The sequence below is a fragment of the Drosophila serrata genome, unplaced genomic scaffold, assembly GCF_035046125.1.
Source record: "Drosophila serrata isolate PLE 108 unplaced genomic scaffold, ASM3504612v1 contig_272, whole genome shotgun sequence".
Lineage (NCBI taxonomy): Eukaryota > Metazoa > Arthropoda > Insecta > Diptera > Drosophilidae > Drosophila > Drosophila serrata.
This window is the reverse complement of record NW_028257170.1, coordinates 11,842,223-11,863,624: the sequence shown is the minus strand read 5'-3', so window position 1 is coordinate 11,863,624 and position 21,402 is coordinate 11,842,223. Positions and strand designations below refer to the sequence as shown.

General features: G+C 38.1%; 1 protein-coding gene and 1 long non-coding RNA gene across 7 annotated transcripts; one reads left to right on the top strand and one right to left on the bottom strand.

Moving 5' to 3' along the window:
- The first annotated feature begins 371 nt into the window (after positions 1 to 371).
- On the top strand, positions 372 to 20,226 carry Shal (Potassium voltage-gated channel protein Shal). Of its 6 annotated transcripts, none has more exons than XR_015272055.1 (8): positions 372 to 722; positions 11,052 to 11,645; positions 11,707 to 12,619; positions 12,744 to 12,906; positions 13,627 to 13,815; positions 14,047 to 14,675; positions 16,663 to 16,815; positions 18,349 to 20,226. XR_015272055.1 is itself a non-coding variant. In XM_020960484.2 (7 exons), exons 2-7 carry the CDS (start codon positions 11,444 to 11,446, stop codon positions 18,442 to 18,444), a joined length of 1,716 nt encoding a protein of 571 aa, XP_020816143.1. In that variant the 5' UTR covers positions 372 to 722; positions 11,052 to 11,443; the 3' UTR covers positions 18,445 to 20,226. The 6 variants fall into 6 exon arrangements, 4 of the variants coding, with proteins under 4 accessions (XP_020816143.1, XP_020816145.1, XP_020816144.1 ...); XR_015272056.1 differs by having other exon boundaries at positions 397 to 798; XM_020960484.2 differs by lacking the exon at positions 14,047 to 14,675.
- Positions 3,555 to 4,705, bottom strand: LOC147643574 (uncharacterized). Its single transcript, XR_015272057.1, has 2 exons — positions 4,516 to 4,705; positions 3,555 to 4,442 (listed from the first exon to the last, which is right to left on the bottom strand). It is a non-coding gene; the product is annotated as an uncharacterized LOC147643574 (long non-coding RNA).
- Positions 20,227 to 21,402: the final 1,176 nt, after the last annotated feature.

The following is a 21,402-nucleotide window of genomic DNA, read 5'->3' as shown; positions in this document are numbered from 1 at the left end:
TGATTGGAAGAACTAGATCTGATGAAATGTATGACTTTGGCTTTGACAGTAAGCTTCTCTTAATTAATTTCATTTTTTGTTACTTTTGTATTAATTATTTGTATATTGGTTTTAATTTTATTTGAATTAGATATGGTTAAAAGATATTTTCTAGCCCAAAGCCAGTTTATGGCCGTATCCTTGATTGGAATTAATTGAATTTTGTGTTACCCGTTAATAATTTATCAGAGAGTTCATTGAGGCCCGCCACCTTGCTAGGAAGGCAACATCAACATCTGTTCCGATTCTGTTGCTGCCTTCGCTTTCAGTGACCACCACTTGCTCGGGCTAGTGCGCCGACTCCGTGAGTGCTTCGGTGCTGTCCCGGATTCTGGCTTGCAATACCGATGGTCGGAGGCGCTGGCGCTTTTTGCTTTTCACATTTCACTTTCAGTTTGTCGAGAACTGTTTGTCTGAACGCCCCAAGGAGAATCGGAGCGGAGCAAACAGCGGGTCGTAGTTTGGGCCAAGTTCTTCTGGCCATCGTGCGTGCAGAAAAAATTTGTAATAGTTAATTTTTCAAAGAAAAACACGGCTAGAGGAGTTCCGGAAAAAGAACATTTCCTAACCGAAAGCAGAGAAAGTCTACACAAAATAGTGCGGAGAAAAATGTGCGGCTAACGGAGCGAAGAAGAAGGAGGTGGAGGAGAGGCGAGGCGAGGAGACGAGCGGAGGAAGCAAGTGTAAGAGGCGACAAGTGTAAATGTAATAAACCGAAAAGGCCTGCATTTGTATGTGTTACTAGCAGAGACGCAGACGGTAAACAAAAATATTAAAAAACCATTAAGAAATTGTTTAATCAAATATCAAGGAAAGCAGATTGCCTGCTCAGAAAATCCATAAAAAAAGAGAGATTTTTCCTGTCTGTCTGTCTCTCTTGTCCGTGTCCGTGCCCGAGTGCGTGTGTGTGGGTGTGCGACAGTGTGTGTGGCAATATTCGTTTGCTTTTTTGATTTGTGAAAATGTGTGTATCCGCGAATCTTGCTGTTGTTGCTGCCTCTGCGTTGTACAAAGTTGCTGTTCGCTCTCTAAAAATACAACAACATCGGCCGCAAAAAATAACAGAGAGCACCCAAAAAAAGGATGAAAAAATAGATAATATACAACATGTTTTAACCGCCAATGTCCTTGCCAAGTGGCCAAGGCATTAAAAAGAAATATCTCTCTTAATTGCAGCTCATAGCGTGCATGCAACACAACAAGTAGTTGTTGTTGCATAGTTGGCCTATTTAAAGCCTCTGCACACCGCCCCTTTTTGCCGCACATATGATATTATTTTATCCTGCTAAAAAAACCATAACACAGAGTAGCGTGTTATTAAAAAAGCGTAGAATCAACTGAACATAAAAATACGCGGACAGCCGTATGAAAGTGAAGGTCGTCTGTAGGAGAGAAAGAGAGAATGCGGCAGTAAGGAGAAGCAGGACACTGGAAAAAAATTACTTCATATGCGAATTAAGCAATAAATACAAAACAAATTAAGCTAGATAAAAGCTAAATAAAACTCAGAAAAGGAATTTTCGTGGCTGCCATGAGTTTATACAAATTGTTTATAGCTTATCATCTACTTAAAATATGCGACATACAATTTGTGAATATGAAATCACTGAAATCAACGTTTCAATAAATAATATTTTCGGGTTTTACGCGTCTTATAAAATACAGAAAAAATTAAATATACAATTTTTATAAAAGTAGTCTGAATGATTTTAAATTAAATTAAAAAATATTCAGAAGGTCAAGTTTAAACATATCTTTTTATTGAACGTTAAACTGTAGTTCTTAAATCATAAAAGGAATGCCACATTTCTAAGTAGTAAGAGTTTGTATAATAATTTTTTACAATTTTTTATTTCATATAGTTTTTAATATGTAATAAAAACTGTACATAGACACAGTTGTTAATGCTGATTTAGAATAAATAAACATAAGGTTAGATATGTCAACATAACTGCGTTGCAAACTAAAATATTAATACCCTGTATAGGTATATATTAATGAGAGAGATTCGATATGAATTAAATACTTTAGCCATATTTTCTTATGGTCAGAAAAGTTTTTTTTAAATATTGTTTCAGGGATTAGGAACATAAAACTTTATCCCAATTAGGTACAAAACTGTAATGTTTATAGATAATATACGTTTTACAGTTTTCTCTTTATAATTAATTACATCAAATTAAACTAAAAAAATTACCGAAAAAGCAAGGCCAGGCTAATTAAAATATGATCAGTTTATTGATAAATTTCTTGGAGCGGAATCTATTTTTCTGAGTGCATCGGCAGCAGTCCATTTGCTGGCGTAAATGTGCGAAAAATCCTTGGCTTGGTTTTTGGCGCAACAACAAAGCCGCACTAATACTACTAGTGCAGATGCACACGCACGCGGCCATTGTTTCTGTGCGTGTATTTGTGCGATGACGCGCTTAATGCAGCAGCCGCAGCGCAGTCGCAGCGCAGCAGGAGCGCATGCAATTGTTGTTTTGTTATCATCGGATAAGAACGCCAATTCCATAATATGAATGTAGCTTAAAGCTTTGGTTATTTTAAAGATTCTTAAGGATCTGTGAGAGTTTTTTCATGAATGGCTAACAAATTAATTAAATACTTGATTTATATATCATCTTTTCTAAGTAAGTTTCCCTTGGAATGTTTAAACCTAATTTACATATTGCATATATTTTAATAAACATTTACTACCATAAAATTAAATAATTGGTCACATAGCAGTTCTTGTTTTTGTCTTGATCCTTAAGTCCGTTTTACAGCTTAATTCAGTGCTTAACAGTACTCTGTTTATCTTTTTCGTTAGGATAATTAATAACAGCAAGTTTATGTGATCATTAGCTTTATCAGCGAGACAATTGTTATTGATTTTAGAAGCCAGCACTTGCAATGTAAAATCGAAAATGTTTAATGGATTTTCAATGCATTTATTTAAACATTTGAACGAAATACTATGTATATCTATCGCTCATACTATATTTCCCACGCCCAAATAAGCACACATTTATAGATTGTGTATGGAGGTCTATAGTATAGTGCCAAACCCGTACACGGTCACAGTTGTATGCGTATTTATACGCAGATATAATCACATTTCACGCATGAAGGGCTTAGAGAGCCTACATAAATTACGCCATTGGCCTCAGCCATCATTCCACCCACGCCACCATCCCCACCCACCCATCCGTGTGCCCTAGGATAAGGCCGTATGGCTCTCTGGGTCACTTGCACGTCCTCTGGACGCCACCGTGCCCCACATCCCCTGATCCGCTCCTGATTTTCTGCTTGTCAGGGCCATCATGGTAAAAGTTTTTTCGGAGCCTGAGGACTTGGTGGATTGTAGCGTCTCCAGCTGGCGATGCTGGTCCTTTGATAAGCACGACTACCTAAAGTTCTTTACGAGTTTTGCAATTAATTTGAATAGCAGAATGAGACTCCCATCCAGCATCCACACCCCTGCCCATCATTATGTAAGACTAACACACGGATGAAAAATGCAGGGCAATATGAGTTCCATGTTGTTTTCGATACTTTCTTATGACTAAAATATAAAACTACACTACATCTTAAAAAAAGATAAATAGAAACATATACAAACCTTGTGTTCAAAGGGGACTTTATTCAATAACTTAACTACGAAAAAGACGAATGTCCTTACCCATTTCGGTGACATTTTTACGTGTACATGTGCCATTGAGCTCGCTCCTCCATTTCCAGTAGTCCTTACTCCTTCGAAGCCCCAGTGCTCCGTGTTTCCTTTTGCTGCTAGTATTTGTTCGCAACACGCAATTTAAATAATAAATCAACTTGTAATCGAATTGTTGTGGCCTTTCTTGTTATGTCCTCTGGCGAAACATGATGTATGGGTAATGCTTTAAATTAATAATAAGTATACGCAGTGTGTTCCTGCTCCATATCAATAACACACGAATGAATGCTGCTGAAAATCTGATCAATATTTACCCTAGACTTTCCCAGAATGTTAGTTTTAATTGGTCGCAAATTATACAATCAAGCTTATACAGAAATGCAACAAAAATGTTTACTATGCAGGTGGATTAATACTTTTAATTACTGATCCAAAAAGGAATTCATAAGCAATAGTTTGATTGACCAGTGAACAGCATGAAATTTTAAATACCTGCTTTTATCAAAAGGCATTGAAGGCCGACTTCAAATGCACTGCTACCAAGCATATGCACTGTTTAGAACTGCTGGAAAGGTATTTATAGCCGGTCCGGTGATTGATAATAAATCGCTCATAAAACCGAATTAATTCCCATCAACGAGAAGGCGGCACTACAGCAAATTAGTTTCTTTGAAATGCCTGCCAAGTAGACACCTTATTCGAGAGGAGGCACCTTCAATGGGTTCCTAGTGGGAGGATACCTAAGCCTCTACTTAAGCGTAGCGACAGACACACGAGGATAAGTAGGAAAGCGGCAACATGGAAAATTATAAAATGCTCACCGGGCCCAGAGACAAATGGCAAAATATATATTTTTGATGTTGAGCCGACAGCGAGGTGAACCCGAGCGCCAACCCGAACCAGAACCAGTCCCAAGCTGGATACCAATGCCCACAGCCGAGCCCGTGTTCCGTCTCCCATGTCCCGTGTCCCGTGTCCCGTGTCCCGAAACCCGTAACCCAGACCCATACCGCAGGCCTAAGCCCAAGCCCATGCCAGCCCCCAAGGGTCCTATGAGCAGGCGCAGAGACAGAGAGACTGACTCTCTCCCACTCTCTCCCATTTCTCTCGCATCTCTCTCACCGCTCATTTGTACATATTTCTCATTTTTCATTAAACCGATGAAACGAAAATTAAAACATACAAAAAATCGCTTGTAAACAATTGAAAAGCGACGCGGGGCAAGGCGCGGCGTCGGAAGCACAGTCCCAACTGGGTATTTTTGGTCCGACTATGAGGCTGTTGTGATTGTTCAAAAATAGCCGAACACAACACACAACTGAAAGTAAACATTGTTAACTTATTGTCAATAAAAATACAAAATTGAAATGCCCCCACCAGGCCATAAAATTGCGTTTATGATTTGGAAACGCTTCCATTTCTCTTTGTTTCGCATTTTGCCTCAAAGTTGCAATCGGTTTCAACCTGGTCGCGGCCCTTCCCGCCCCGTTTTTCCCACCAGAAATAGCTTCCGCTTTGCGAGGGCTAAAAAGAGAAAGTCAAAGCTTGGCCATCATATAATAACGCAGGCCCACGCAATGGGCTGCGAGGGAAAATTCACAGGATTTCCGTAGATTTCTCGTGTATTTCGAACATTAATGCCTAACTAGCATTTGGGGGCTCCAAATTGAATGGAACGCTCTCGAGGGCCGGCTGGGTGGCCTGAGGCCTGGTGTTCTGGTGTTCAGCGCTTTGGGCCGGTTATGTTTCTGCCTGTTTGTACTTTTTAATAAACAAAAACAGAAACATAAAAAATAGCGAGGCGTCGGGAAACACAAACAAGAGTGGGAAAACGCTTGGCCTGGCAGCGAAGTTGATATGCCCTGAAAGGCACATTAATAATTAATGAATATGTTAGCTGTGAGGTGTAAATTGATATGGGTATTTCGAACCTGAAGGTCGGAAAAGTATGCTATATTTATATGACCCAAGAAATACGTTTTTAAAATGTAAATTTCAATTATCGTATTTATTATTATTATGAATTTTGTAAATACTATTGGGGGTATAGTACACAAAAATCATTTTTTGCGTACTATTTATATGTGTTTATTTGCCAAGGAGATGTATAACTTACATCTATTAATAATATCTTTTTTTTATACACACTTTAATGTACGCCTTGTGTCTTATATTCTACAAAAATATTATAGCCCAAATCCATTGATTTGCTTTGTTTATATTGATATTTGCTATCATGTATTTTGTTTGAGGTGATCGTAAAACTAGGAATCTCAATGTTTGGAATGCTTTATTTCCGGATTCTGTTGTTTATACAAGGCTCCCATAGGGCACAAGAGCATTTCAATTTAATGCCAACCTTTATCCCATAGATGAGTTCCTATAAGATTTTAAGCGAATTTATATAAAATATTAAAATAATGAATATTTTTTTATGGTCATTTGCTGGCAATTTGAGTTAAATTGGATTACAAACAATACAATTTAGTTGGTTAAACTGGTTGCCGTAGTTTTAGGGGCCAAAAAAGCAATACAAAACGAGTTTGTTTTAATTGTATAGTATTTTAAAAATATTCTATTCCTTAAAAAATAAAAAGAAGTAATGGTTTTGAATATAGAGGTAAGGGAAAGATTCGGGAATTTCACTGTCGAGCGCACTTACTTACTTTTAGTTAGTATGTACTTGTTTTTAGTTGGTGTATATATTATTTTTATTTTTATCAATTGTATTATATTAGATTTTACAATACGCATACGTTTATTTAGATATGTTGTATTTAAAATAAATACTTAATAATAAAGTATATAATGAATTTGAATAATTCCAACTATTATAGGCAATACTATTTTAAGTTATCCAAGCCCGTTAATATAATATATAATATATATATAAATGAAAATTCCACTGAACTGAACTTTCGAGCAAAGGATTTCTTCTTTCACCAAATTTGTTCGTATAATTAAAAATTTAAATAAGGAGTTTGGTTTTCTCACCTTCAAATTAATTTCGAAAATGGAAATCTGTTGATTGAAATGTTTACAATTTCGATCATAGTCCCCAAGACCAAGTCCAAATCCTCCCACTCGCAAGAATCATCCCAATGTTCGCTGATGAGAATGCGTTGTGGATGGATGGACGGATGGATGGATGCGCATCATTATGACGAGAGATGAGAGATGAGAGGTGCACGGGCTTTGTTGGTGCTTCTGTTGTTTTCTTGTTTTTCTGTTTTTGCTTTTTTGGGGGAATCTCCGAGCCCCAGCACGCTGCAACCTTGAGACGAAATGTAACTGAAAGCAGCCAACTAACTGGCAAATAATTAGGAAGCCCCTCGCCACGCCCAACTAAAATAAACTATGCAAATAATTAATGGAGGCCCAGAGCGCGGGGCGGAAAAATAATGTACCATATAATAGGGACATGTGGCGCCTTTGCTTTGGAGCCAAGCGGAAGTCACCGTCAGCACCCCAGTTTGGCGCCAAGGTGTTGTTCATTGGGCTGCTGGACATTCGCCCTGCCCCCCACACCCACCCAGTGCCACCTCCTGTCCGGCCTTGGCCCCTCATTTGATGTTTGACAATTTATTTTGATGGCACACAACACGCACCGAATACGCCGCTCCTGCTTCTGCTCCTGCTCCTGCTCCTGCTGCTGTTGAAGTTCTCCGTGGATTGCCTAACGACACCCAGACATCAACATCAACGTCAGCAGTGGGCTGTGAGCTGTGGGTGGATGGGAAATGTGGGAAAGGAATGGGGGGGAAGAGCAAAGCAAACGGCATTGATTAATTTCCATTTCGTCCACAGCGAACAATAAAAGCAAGGTCAACGACTATACCTGCAGAGAGAGAAAATCTATATCGGAAAAGTTAGTCATAGAGTTAAATGGAAATTTAAAAAAGTGATTAGTACTTTTTGTATAAGCATATAAGCTTTCAATAGCCTTCTATTTCTTGGACGCATATTTGTTATATTTAGGGAGATAATAATATAAAGGTTTTGCTATTTAAAGCAGAAACTTTTCAAATATATTTTATTTAAATTTAATACAAATACCACAAATAATTAAAATATATATCCAATAAAGCTTAAATTTAGTATATAAGCCAACCAAGTACTCTTTTTTGTCAGTGTACGCTTTGGAACACAAAGAGCGTCAATCTATAGTGGAAAATTGTTGATAGGATAATGTGGCATTAAAACATTAAGGCCTGACACCCAACGAGTCCACGGCCCATTGTCTGCGGCTCTCTGGTTTCGAATAGTGTTGGGTGGTGTGGTGGTTGGGTGGTTGCACCGTGTTGTAGTGGGTGCTAGTGGTGTTCCATCCGATGGAATGTGGGTGCCACAGAAGGTTGAAACTGTCAGTTTGTTTGACTCTTTAGAACTTAATGGACGCATAATTTTGTGGGTTAGTGTAGACATATAGTTATGGTGCGTGGGGCATTGTTACCTGTAAATCTGAACTCTCTAGCTGGAAATACAAATGAATTTCTTTTCCAAAAACATATTATTCGAAACTATAAGCAAGATCAACCGAATCATTTATATTTTTTACATGATGCAAATGTTTTAATACAATTAGTGAACATACGTGTGTATTCTTTTAAGAATATATTTATTTGTTTTACCTATTTTGTCTTAGAAAAAATATATTATAATAAAATGATTACTGACAGCGAAATAAGCACAACAAATATTAAAAACGTTTCAAAATATATTGCAGTGTGTTGAAATTTCATAAATTCTTGGAAATAATAAAGATGTTATTTCTTAAAACACACCGCTGACACTCATCAATCTCTTGTAATCAATCTTGAAGGGTTAATATGCATTTTGCATGTAATACAATATCCGTAAAACAAGCAAACCCAATCCTCCAGCTCCCCCTAGCTCCCATCTATCACCTTGGCTAACCTTGTCTAACCTTAGCCTTCACCTATCGACCAGCTTTTTGTGACTGCGCCATGTCTTAGTGGTTTCTATTCCCATTCACCGAACTAATAACTCCTAATGGGTATTGTTATGGCAACGCCAAATGACAAACGCAACATCCACTTCAAACCCAAGTTGGCCTGGCACCTCCTTTGGAGACTCCTTTAAGACATCTATCCACCTTGAAAAATCTACAATCGTATTTAACTATTTTAGAAATTTATATATTGTAAGTGTTTTGGAATTAATTTTTGCAGGGAAATTCCTCTTATATATATTTCTTCATATTGGATTTCAAAACTTGTAAAAATTAGTATATGTCAATTTATATTGGAACATGGAAAAGTTAGGACATTAAGACTTTAGTAGTGTGAATTTTTCAACTTAAGAAATTTTCCCTCTATTTTGTTTAAACATTTTTCCACAGTGTGGGTGTCGTCAGGCAATTTCGGGCAGTGCAATCGATGTCCTCTTGGCAGGAATATCTGCGAATGAGAATAACAATCGTGGCTGTGCTAGTCACACAACTAGAGGCAGAGCCATAAATATTGTATAAATCAAAGACACACATTATATAGTCTTCAAGAGCCATGCCATGCCCTGACATTTATGGAAACAAATGACTTTTTGTCACAGTTCCCAATTGGGGGGCGCCGAGTGGGTGTCCAGAACGCAAGGCCGAAGGACAGACACAAAAACTTTTTGCGTTTTAATTGTTGTTTGCAAAATGACTTGTGGCCCAAGGAAAATTTGCAGGGTGTTTACTGTCTATAGAAATGCACATAAATTTGTTGTGCGACTGGGAAAGCGGAGGGACCAGCACCAGCGACCAAGCAGTAGTACAGGCACCCAGTGACACCCACGCATCCCATCCAAGTATTCCCATACACAGAGCGAAATAATGTTGCAATTTCTTTTCTCATCGCACTTAAAAGGTAACTGATTTGAACTGATTATATCTTATATTTAAGTTGGGAGTATTGCTTTACTTTTTGAAAACTACGTTTTTATGTTGCCTTATTTTGTTAGAAACATTTAAATTTATATAGTGCATTGCCCCGACCATGTAATTACTTTCTTTTGTCATCTTGTATACATGTAAAGGCAATGAATCTGATGAAAATATCATATGATATAAGCAGAACACTGTGAATCTAGAATTATTTTTGTTACCCTAATATATTTCCAATGGATTTATAATTTCTTCAAGTTCTAAAGATTAAGACTGGGGTGCTACAGAAATAAACTTCTAAATTCTTTACCTTTTTGATTTAAGTGTTTAAAAACCATTTCAATTTCCGTGACACTATATTTTGCTATCTAGTTATTTCAGTGCCTTAGTTCCGAACCAGAACAAGTAACAAAACCAGAACCATCCAGACATGGACGGATGGAGGAGCAGTGGTCGGTCGACCCATTGGTCGTTCACTCCGTTCCCTCGAACCATTAAAATGGCCTCAGCTGCTGGGTCCTCGGGGGAGGGTATTCCCCGTTCTACCGCCAGTTGGTTGGTCGGTTCGATTCTGTGTTTGCCTCGTTTAAATATTTAGACAGAGCGCTGCTCGAAAACGCATTGAATGGCGTTGTCTGTCGACTGCTGCTGCTGCTGCTGTGAATCATTATATATGATATGTGCAGGGGCGTCGGGGGAGGGGATAAATTGATAATATAAACAAGTGAAGCGAGAAATTGAGGAGAGGGTCGATGTGTGTGTGTGTCCGGGCGAGCGGGTTGCTCCCACCGATTTATGATAATATTTATGCTTTGGGAAAGTCGGAAAATCCGCGATGTGGGTCGTGAGAAGCCAGAGCAGAGCGGGGCGGGTAGGAAGTAATACCATTCCGGGATTCCCCATAAACTTTAGAATTCGATTGAAGTGAATTTTAAACAATAGCTTGCATCTAATTTAAATGTGGGTGTATTTAACTCTACAGAGCGAATCCGAATCGAATGCCATTTATATAGGCTCTAGGAATTTGTGGGGGATTTAAGTATAATCGTGGGATTGTTTAGAAAGTATAAGGAATTATAGAGGAAAAATTTCCAAAAACATTTGCTTAGGTAACTACAAAAACCAAAAAAAGAACTTTGACCGGAAATGCTTTATTTAGTAGTGTCTAATTTAACTTAATCACGCTTTAAATTGACAAAATGGATTCTGATTATGTTTAATTTTTTGGCATTCCCAACCGATATCACAGTGGCTACAAGAGCTAGAGCTAGGGCATAACACAATTTTTATCTTAAATTATGAAACATTTGTCATGACTTAAGCTCTGCAAAATGTGTGTCAAACTTTCTCCTGAAACAGCGCTTCTCTGAGTGCTTTGTGTGCGAGTCTGAAATACTTTTCCCCAAATTAGAGCACTTTCCTTCCACAACTTGTGCTTAAGCTTTTAGCAACTTTTCTTCCGTCTTGCAGTGCTGCACATCAACCCCACTGGAGGCCAGAGGAATCTTTTCATATCCCTGAAGTGAAGCAAAAGCAGCAACAGCAACAGCAACAGCAAAAGCAAAAGCAAAAGCAAAAATGACAGCAATAAGTTTAAGCAATAAAACACTGCTAGCCGGACGTTGCAGAAATGCATTCGGAACACAATAAGGAAAGGCAGCCGGCAAGAGCTTTAAAATAGAGGAGAGCTCGACACAGAGGCTCCTCCTTCGGCGAGAAATCCCAAAGGCCCCTCTTCCTCCCCCCATCAACTGCCAAATAATATATAGGAAGCCAGCCAGCGGCAACGGACGCAGCCAAGGAGCCGAGAAAGGAGCCACCACGAGAGTTGACCGGGACACTGAAACATTCCACCCCATAGCATGGCCTCGGTCGCCGCTTGGCTGCCCTTCGCCCGGGCGGCGGCCATCGGGTGGGTGCCGATCGCCACCCATCCACTGCCACCGCCGCCGATGCCCAAGGACCGCCGCAAAACGGACGACGAGAAGCTCCTGATCAACGTGTCCGGTCGTCGCTTCGAGACGTGGCGGAATACCTTGGAGAAATATCCAGACACTCTTTTAGGTGCGAAATAATCAAAAGTATTTAATGTTAAATATTACTAAGAACACTACCCCGTTTCTAGGTTCCAACGAAAAAGAATTCTTTTACGATGAGGACTGCAAAGAGTACTTCTTCGACCGGGACCCGGACATCTTCCGGCACATTCTCAACTACTATCGGACCGGCAAGCTGCATTATCCAAAGCACGAATGCCTCACCAGCTACGACGAGGAGTTGGCCTTCTTTGGCATTATGCCGGATGTTATCGGGGACTGCTGTTACGAGGACTATCGGGACCGGAAGCGGGAGAATGCGGAGCGTCTGATGGACGACAAGCTGTCGGAGAATGGGGATCAGAACCTGCAGCAGTTGACCAACATTAGGCAGAAGATGTGGCGGGCCTTTGAGAACCCGCACACGTCCACCAGTGCCCTGGTGTTCTACTACGTCACGGGCTTCTTCATCGCCGTCTCTGTGATGGCCAACGTGGTGGAAACGGTGCCGTGTGGCCACCGGCCGGGCAGAGCGGGAACTCTGCCCTGCGGAGAGCGCTACAAGATCGTTTTCTTCTGCCTGGACACCGCCTGCGTGATGATCTTCACGGCGGAGTACCTGCTCCGCCTCTTCGCCGCCCCCGATCGGTGCAAGTTCATGCGCTCCGTGATGAGCATCATCGATGTGGTGGCCATCATGCCGTACTACATCGGACTGGGGATCACCGACAACGACGACGTGAGCGGAGCCTTTGTCACGCTTCGAGTGTTCCGCGTCTTCCGCATCTTTAAGTTTTCGCGCCACTCGCAAGGACTGCGGATCCTTGGCTACACGCTCAAGTCCTGCGCCAGCGAGTTGGGTTTCCTCGTCTTCTCCCTGGCCATGGCCATTATCATCTTTGCCACCGTCATGTTCTACGCGGAGAAGAACGTCAATGGCACCAACTTCACATCGATTCCGGCGGCCTTCTGGTACACAATCGTCACTATGACGACGCTGGGGTAAGACTGTTTTTAGTCCACTGATTATGCTTAAAAAATATGAATAAAATAAGTAAATATAAGTAAAGTTTTTATATAATTAATTAACTTTAATACCTATACTGTTCTCTTTCACTCGTTGCAGATATGGAGACATGGTGCCGGAGACAATAGCTGGCAAAATTGTGGGCGGCGTGTGCTCACTCAGCGGTGTGCTGGTCATCGCCTTACCTGTACCTGTTATCGTATCGAACTTTAGTAGAATCTATCACCAGAACCAGCGAGCAGACAAGCGCAAGGCGCAGAGGGTAAGTCACTGACTCAGTTGTAAATTAATACATACATTTATCGAGAAAAAGAGACCTACATATACATATACAAATGTAAATCCACTTTTCTGAAATATTTAAATTTTAAATTTTAAAACATTATCACTTAAGTATTGATTTCAATGCATAATATCCTTCTATTGTAATTTAACACATTTATTTGTCTGTTATTATATCTCATTAGCATATCTAAAGTATTGTAAACATTAATGTATATAACAATTTTAAATATCGAGACATTATCGATTTAATATCGATATAATTTAAAATATGCGTTAAATGTTAATTCATTTACTTATTTGTATATTTTTCCGATTATGTTAGTCCAATATTTCAGAGTAATGCACATTTATTTGTTTCAATATGTATATTGTTAAAATATTGATTATGTATTGCCTTTCTTTCAAAAATATCCATAAAGTATCGATATTTTATGTTATTTTTATTCAGTGTCTGTAAATTTTCTTGTTGTTTTCTGAACAGTTTAAAATAGTTAACATTCAATATGAAACTAATCATTTGACTTACAACTTTTCGTGAACGATTCAGGATACTGTCAGTTTCCTTTATTTTATAAAAACCAATACAAATATTAATTTATTTTGTATGTTTCACAAGACTTAGGAAAAACAACATTTTCCCTGTGAAAACTCACACTGCCACCTTCCACTTTAACTGATTATTTCCATGTCCTTGCAGAAAGCTCGCCTGGCGCGCATCCGCATTGCCAAGGCCTCGTCCGGAGCCGCCTTTGTCAGCAAGAAGAAGGCCGCCGAGGCACGGTGGGCCGCCCAGGAGTCTGGCATCGAGTTGGATGACAATTATCGGGACGAGGACATCTTCGAGCTGCAGCACCATCACTTGCTGCGGTGTCTGGAGAAGACAACGGTGCGTATACGCGATGTGTGCTCTCGCTCTATCTATTTCTCTTGCTCTCCACATAAACATGCATATATGTAGATATATATGTATATACATATTTACATACACATGTGATATAAATATTACAATTGTCAATCGACTGTGCGCTCAGTGTTTGAATTATAATTTTATGTTTTCTTTTGATTTACCTATCACACTCTTTCTCTATACATTTTTCGTTCTTTTCCGTGTATACAGATGTAGCAACATTTGAACATCTCAGTTATAGTCAGATATTGTAAGGTTTGCCACAAGCTCGTTAGGCAAGCAATGACAACAGCCACAACAACCATGGCAACACTAGCAACAATAGCAACATCAGCGGCTAAGAGAGCAACAATGGCGGCGACGGCAATAAACGTTAAATGAGCAGCGGAAGGATTTGTTGTTAAGCATTTTGAAAACTATCGCGTCTTCCCATTGATCATAATCAAATTAAAAAAAAAAAAAAAATCCAACCGAAAATCGTTAAAACGCCAGAAGAGTAAACGATTAAAATTGAAACTGAAACTGAACGAATATATTCAGCATCTTTTGTATGTGCATTTTTTTGTGTTTACAAATTTTAGTTTTCGTGTTTCTCATTTTCATTTCTGATCTGTTTTCTGTACATTATTGTCTTCGGTATCTGTATCTGTGTATGTCGGATCGGTTGTGTTACGTCCTAAGTTGTATGTTCTAAGTTCAACATTTGTGCCATGTTTTTCACACGATCTGGTATCGGTTCTGGGAGCTGAACTGGCTTTAAAATCAACCAAATATAAAACATACTAAACAAATAAAATATCAATGTCTATACTCTGATAAACGAATATAAATTCGCCAAAGTAAGTGCTTTCGGTTTGTATTTGAGTTTCGTTTTTTCTTCAATCTCTCTCTATCCCTTTCTCTCTCTCTATATATAACTTTCTATCTATCTATCTCGTTCATGTTTACGCGTTGCAATTAGTTTTTATGATTTCCAATTTCAAATTTTTAATTTTTCTCTGTTGATTGTCGGTTGTTTTTCCGTTTATTCTCGACCCCTTTGTTGAAAGAAGCGATTCGTGTTGAATGCTATGCGCTCCGTTCTGTTTTAAGTTCCTCGAATACATAGGTCATCGCCGAACAGTATCGGTTCGAACGATATGAGAATGCTCCCCACATGCCATCAAGATTTTCGAAGCGTCCATTTAGCCATATGCAATCGATTGCTGTCAACATAAAACCCAAAAACGAAAACAAAATCTAACAATATCAAAATCTAAACAATTTTAATCGTCGATGGGGCTCATCAAGTGCTGCGAAACGAACACTTAAGTGGATATGAAAATCCCATTAGGCCGCGCTACTTATGCCTTTTTAATTTATGGGGAGTAAATTCCAATGCTTTAATGGTACATATTTTTTGAGAAAAGTCATATAAAAAGTAATCCTATTTAACAATTTTCTAATTAATTAAAAATAGTTCTGGCTATGTGTTTTTAATTGTTCAAAACATATTTAAGAAGCAACTTGGTTTAGAAATGCCAGATAGTTTCTTCATTTTGAAAAGTTTAACTATCCAGTTTTCTTAAGGAGTGGCTTCATTTTAGTTGATTTAGAATTGGTTATATATTTAGGTGTAAAGATTTTAATTTGCTTAATTAATCACAAATCAAGTTATAAATAAATATTTATTTAATATAAATGTGTTTCAAGAATTGATTCAGTATGATTTAAATACTATTAAAGCTGAAGTTTAGTAATTAACTTTAACAATCGAAAAGTTCAATAAGAATTATGAAATATATATTTGATAACGAAACAAAAAGAAACCCTATTTTAAATTAATTATGAAGGTTCTAAGATACTTTTAGGACATATATATTCTATATCGTTTAATATTATTTCTTTACGAAGGATATCCCTTTCATGTGTTCTAGTCGTAGTAATAAATCAGGCAACTTGATGGGCCCTTAAAATCTCCACTTAAAACCACAAATCAATAAAATAACGATATGCCATAAATCGGGAATCATTTTTAGCGGCTATAAACGCGACCGCGTTTTAAACCGCTCGCTGTCGAAGTACAAAAATCGCACTCGAATGTCGCTCGCTGGCGCTTGCTTACCACCGACCCACCGACCCACCGACCCTCCGCCCCCTCCGCATTTATAGCTCTCTCGTCCTGCTAAGTGATCAACCGCCCGCCCGCTGACCGCCACCTGGCCCACTCCTCCCTCTGGCTGTATAAATAAATAAATTGTTCTCATAGTGTTTTTGTAAAATTGTCATTGCTTAGGAGCCGCAAAAAAATAAAACAAAACATAAAGAAACCCGTAGAGCTGGCTAAACATTGATGGCTTGATTCATTTTAAATTCAAAATTATTGAAAATATTGAATATCCTTAGACTTGATATGGAATCAGACAACAAGAGAACTCTTCTCTCGATGGTTTGCCAGTTCTATAAACCCAAGATTTCCATTTGATTAATTTAAGCGTTGAAATATTTAAAACTTAACCCTCCCCACCCTCCTCCCTTAGAGCAGCTTAATGTTTTAACTGTTGTGTTAACTCGAAAGAGCCACCAACTCCAGCTCTTTCCTCTTCTCTCTCGCTCTGAGTATTTGTTTATGCGTATGTATTTACCCCTTCCTTTTATCCCAATGTCCTGTGTTTTTTGTGTGTGTATTTCCCCCAGTCCCCTCCCCGATTTCTATATTGTAAAATTGTTGATAAAAAAGAAAAACAAAAAAACCAAAAACATTGTACTCTATGTATTCTTCGTTTCTCTTTGTAAAATTCTTCTCTGGCTGTACACACCTCTCAATGCTCAAAAAACCGACCGCAGGATCGAGAATTTGTCGAGTTAGAAATTCCGTATAACGGTCAGCCCAAGCGGCCGGGCTCTCCGTCGCCGATGGCCAGTCCCGCCCACTCGACAAACAGTGCCGCCGGCCTGCTGCAGTCCTGCTGCGGCCGCTGCTGCTCCCAGCGCTACCAGGTAAGCTATATCATACACGCATACCCTGTACACGAAGCAGAGCTGCACACACAGTGCAGTGCGCCCGCGGCACGAACCCCCCTTGGCACGAACCTAGCCTCGGCTCGAACCTCGGACCACGGACCACGGACCACGGACACTGTGTGAGGCAGCTCTGACACAGAGCATGAGTACGACCCCTGACCCCGAGAGTGCAACTGAGAGCCATTGTCCGGCACTCGAGGGGTTGAGTGCGTCTGCAGGTGGGTCCACAACCGCTTTCCGTACCCCTCTCTCCCTCTATCTCTTTTTATTTCTGACTGTGCCCTCTATATGTACTATAGTTTTGTGTGTGTTGGTTGACTTATCTGGTTGAACTAGTATTTTTTGTACACTCACCGCCACCCACCTCACCCGCAGAACTACAAAGGCGACCTTGAGTCGGAGGCTCAAAAGGCATCACGGGCAGGCTAAAAAGCATCTTTGTGGGCTCAAACATATTTCAGTTGCCATTAAAATCACCTTTACGTAACCAAAAGATGGAAATGTAATATTTGTAAATTGTTCATAGCCAAAAAGTGGGCACATTCACAAGTAATCTGCACTTCAATTATTGTTAGCACTTTGAGTGTATTTACAAAAGGATGTATTAACATCTGTACTAGAAGAGCCTTCTGTGAGCTTAAGTTTTAGTTACATAAATTTAATTAAAGTTTAAATTAATATAAAAACGAATTAATTAAATTACATTATTTGCCTTAAATTTCTGTTTTGGGACCAATTCCCAGTAGGTTTTAATTCAAAACTAGAGTTTTCTCAATTTAAAATTGTATATTAAAATCGAATTTTCTTTGCAACTATATTATCTAAACACTAACCTTTTCGAGTGTGTTACAACTTGCAACCCTTTAAATTTGTTTTTAATAACAAAACTCCAAAAAGTATGCTATAATTTTAGGTAAAATTGTTAAATGTAAAAAATGTGTAAAAAATACGATTTTACATGTGAACGATGGAATTTAAAATCTTAAAGAAAAATATATTAAAAGGGCTATAAATAATTAGGTTTCCTCTGATGACAACAACTTAATAATTTAATTAAATGCATATTAGACACTAGAGAAGAGATAAATACCAAATACAAAATACCAACCAAATAAAAACCAAGTTTAATAAAGAATGGCTAAAGTAATGCACTTATTATCGTTTTTGTATTACATTGAGCTCAATAAGTAAACTTTACTAGAAATGTTTCGTTACCTTAACTTATTTAAAAAGTGCAAGGCTCAAAATTAGGTTCTTCACTAGCTAAATCATTTTAAAAATTCAAAAATGAGGTTTTTATACAATAAATGTAAACTTAAATGATATTTGTATTACAACTTTTTAAACGACCAAACCAAAGTCTGCCTGAAAAGCTATAAAAATTCTGTTTCTGTCCAAATGGAAGCTTCTGTTTTTGGTTTTTAGCATATCATACTCTGCGTTCGCGATGTTCATTAATCATTCGTAAAAGCCCTAATGCATTCTCTGCTCCATTCTCGTTCTGTTTAGGCCTGCGGCAAGTACATGCCGGCTGCCAGCAATGCTCAAAATAGCCAAAACAATCAGCCCATGGATGGCACCTACCTGGTGGAGGCCTCGTTCTGAGCCGGCAGCAGGTCCGCAGCCACATCCACATCCACATCGACATCCGCATCCTTGGCCAAGGAGGCGCACGCGGCCACATCCCACGCCAGATCGAGATGATTTATGTTTACGTTTAGACTAACTTGAAAAGTTTTTAAACTAAATTGAATTCGTTTGTAGAAATCGTCGTGTGTCTGTAGTCGCCAAAGAGAAAAGGGGAAGCCCGAAAACTAAAACCAAAATATGTACCAGTGTAATCTCTAAAATCTGATTTTCGAGTTCAAAGAAGACGATATTTAATTAAAGTTAAACAATTGCAAGCGTCTCTGGATGTGTACGATGTATAAAGCACATTTAAAACGAAGCCAGTAACAAATTGAATGAAAGAAATAAAAGTGCCGAACCCAGATTCTGTGGCGGCCAAGTCGGATTTGATTAGCGAGGACCCGTTAATGAAAAAAGCAAAAACAAAAAGGAAGCAAGTAATAATTATAATAATATGCAACACTATTTACTTTATTTAGGGACAAGACAACAACAGCAAACAACCGAAACCGAAGCATTTTAGAGGAATTTACTGTATATGTTTTAACAAAGTGAACATAAAGTAGAATAGAAGGCAAAACAGTTTGAAAAGTTCTACCCAAAGAAAGATCCTAGGGATATACATATATATGTATATACCTATAACCGAGGAAGGTCGAGGGAAACTCAAGCAAGTTGCATTGGGTCCAAGAAACCGACAGGCATAGAACAAAAACCGAACACAATAATGAAATTTTAACTGCAGGCCCTCTGGCCAGGAATCAAGAAAGCAAACGATTAGGAATGAAAAGATTATGAGAAATATTATTATGAATTCGTGTATTTTTTAAATGGTCCGTAGTTTAGTAGGTATGAACTTCATCGACTTTCCCCCTCTATGGTTTCTCATCGGCAGAGATCTCTCAGCGTTTCGGCATTTCCACAGTTGACTAAATAGCAAAGAGGTTTCAGTTCGTCATTCACCGCTCGCCCCCCTCTGGAATATGTACTCCCAACATGAACTAATCAAAATCTATCGAATGAATCAAGAATTACAACTTTCTTCCAAGAACTAAGTTAGCAAGGAACTATTTAAATGTATATGTGTGTGTAGGAAAGGCTTTAAAGAATTGGAGCATTAACTAACTAAATGAACTCTTAGCAAATTCTAACAGAAACTTAAAGTATATTAATTAATTCTAAATTAAAAACAAAAAACAACATTTAAAATTAGTTCAAGTAAACACTTAAAAATCAACATAAATATGGAGCTTGTATGTATGATAAATTTATTATGATTACTCTAATTAATATTATGACGATGATGAGCGCGATGTTGACACTTGTTTCTAATTCTCTAAGTTGCCTCTTAATTTCTAAAGGAAAAAATTAAAATCAAACAAGCAAATGAACAAAATTCTCAAACTTTTGTTAAGCGAAAAAACGAAGAAGTTGTGAGTAAACACACAACAAAACAAAGTTTATGATTAGAACGAAACGATTTACAAAAACAACATCAAGAAGACAAACAACAATTTGGTAATTAATACCAACTCTCGTAGCGATATTCTAAAAGAAAACCAATCTATCAAGGAAAAATGGCGATAGTCTAAACCAATATCCGAAGGAGGAAGGGACTACATTTCTGTTTTGATTTTTAGTGATATGTAATTCGAATTGATTAACAGCAAAAACGAATACTCTGCCACGAGTCTCTGAGAATGAAAAAGCTAAAGATTATAATGAATAAAATAAAGAAATCTGTTTACTTCCACCAAATCGAAAATATATATGTTCAACGCACACCCTAGGTTTGATCCGAGTGGGAAAGTATATTCTCTCTTATCGATATTTTCTGGGGATAAGTCTTTCTGAATAATTTATTTCAGCTCACAAACTATAAAGACTTAAATTAAACTTAATTATCTATTAATTAAAAAACTAAGACATGCGAAATATCAAGGTTTCAGGAACAGTTTACTTCTATTTGTTTGAAAAAGATATAAATTTTACCTGGGACAATGTGGAACGATATTAATTGTTTTAGAAACGGATATTGGACCACCCTACTGTTGGCGTTACACTGCTCTCTCGGAGGCAACACCTAGCTTTACTTGGAGAGATCTGACGGCGACCAATCGAATGTCTAAAGTAACGGAAATTCCCACCATACATCATCGGCTATATATGAATCTGTGGGCCGGCGTCGGGCCAGAGATCGCCTCTATATCCACTATATCTATACTAACTAGTGTGTTCGAAGGTGCTCAGCCGGCGAACTCGACTCGATGGCGAACAACAATTTGCTTTTGGCCCGGGTTCGAACAGATGTTGTGCCGTATTTTTCTAAATTTTTTGTTAGTTTTTTTTTCTTGGCTACGATAACCGGGCATATGGCCCAAACTAATTTGCATAGCCGTCGTTAGTCATATGCCTATGAGTTGTCGAGATCTGCGAACTTCAACTTGGAAACAGAACTAAGAAAAGATCGCTAAAAAGCAAAACCTTCGCGTGGTTTTTACTTAATAAAAGTTCAACATTTTAGCATGTGCTTTTTTTTACTAGAAGATATAGCCAGCATGGGTTTTTCTTACACTTAAGATCAGAGTATTTTATATACAGGCTTTACATTTATTAAATGTATAAAGTAAAACATTTAAATGATTCAAAGTATTCAACAATGTTATCTATCTACAATTTATTTTTATTTATTTATCATAAATAAGTCTTAGTCAGCCAGAACATTCAAAAATCAAATTAAATACTTTTTGGTCCGTTTATTAATTTATTGATTGTTTATTTTTTATAAATTTACAATTTTTTAAATGATGTAATTCGTTAATGTATTTACTTTCTAAAACATATCAATAAAAATTAAATAAAATATAATATAATATATATACAATAAAAAAAATTAAATAGTTTTTCACTGGTGAAAATTTTATATTTTACGAT

Bases quoted from the DNA above. Each gene is read 5' to 3' on its own strand.
- Shal (XM_020960484.2), top strand. From the start codon at position 11,444: ATGGCCTCGGTCGCCGCTTGGCTGCCCTTCGCCCGGGCGGCGGCCATC. The intron at 12,620-12,743 runs GTAAGACTGTTT...CACTCGTTGCAG, and splicing joins GTCACTATGACGACGCTGGG to ATATGGAGACATGGTGCCGG. The intron at 13,816-16,662 runs GTGCGTATACGC...AACCGACCGCAG, and splicing joins GGTGTCTGGAGAAGACAACG to GATCGAGAATTTGTCGAGTT.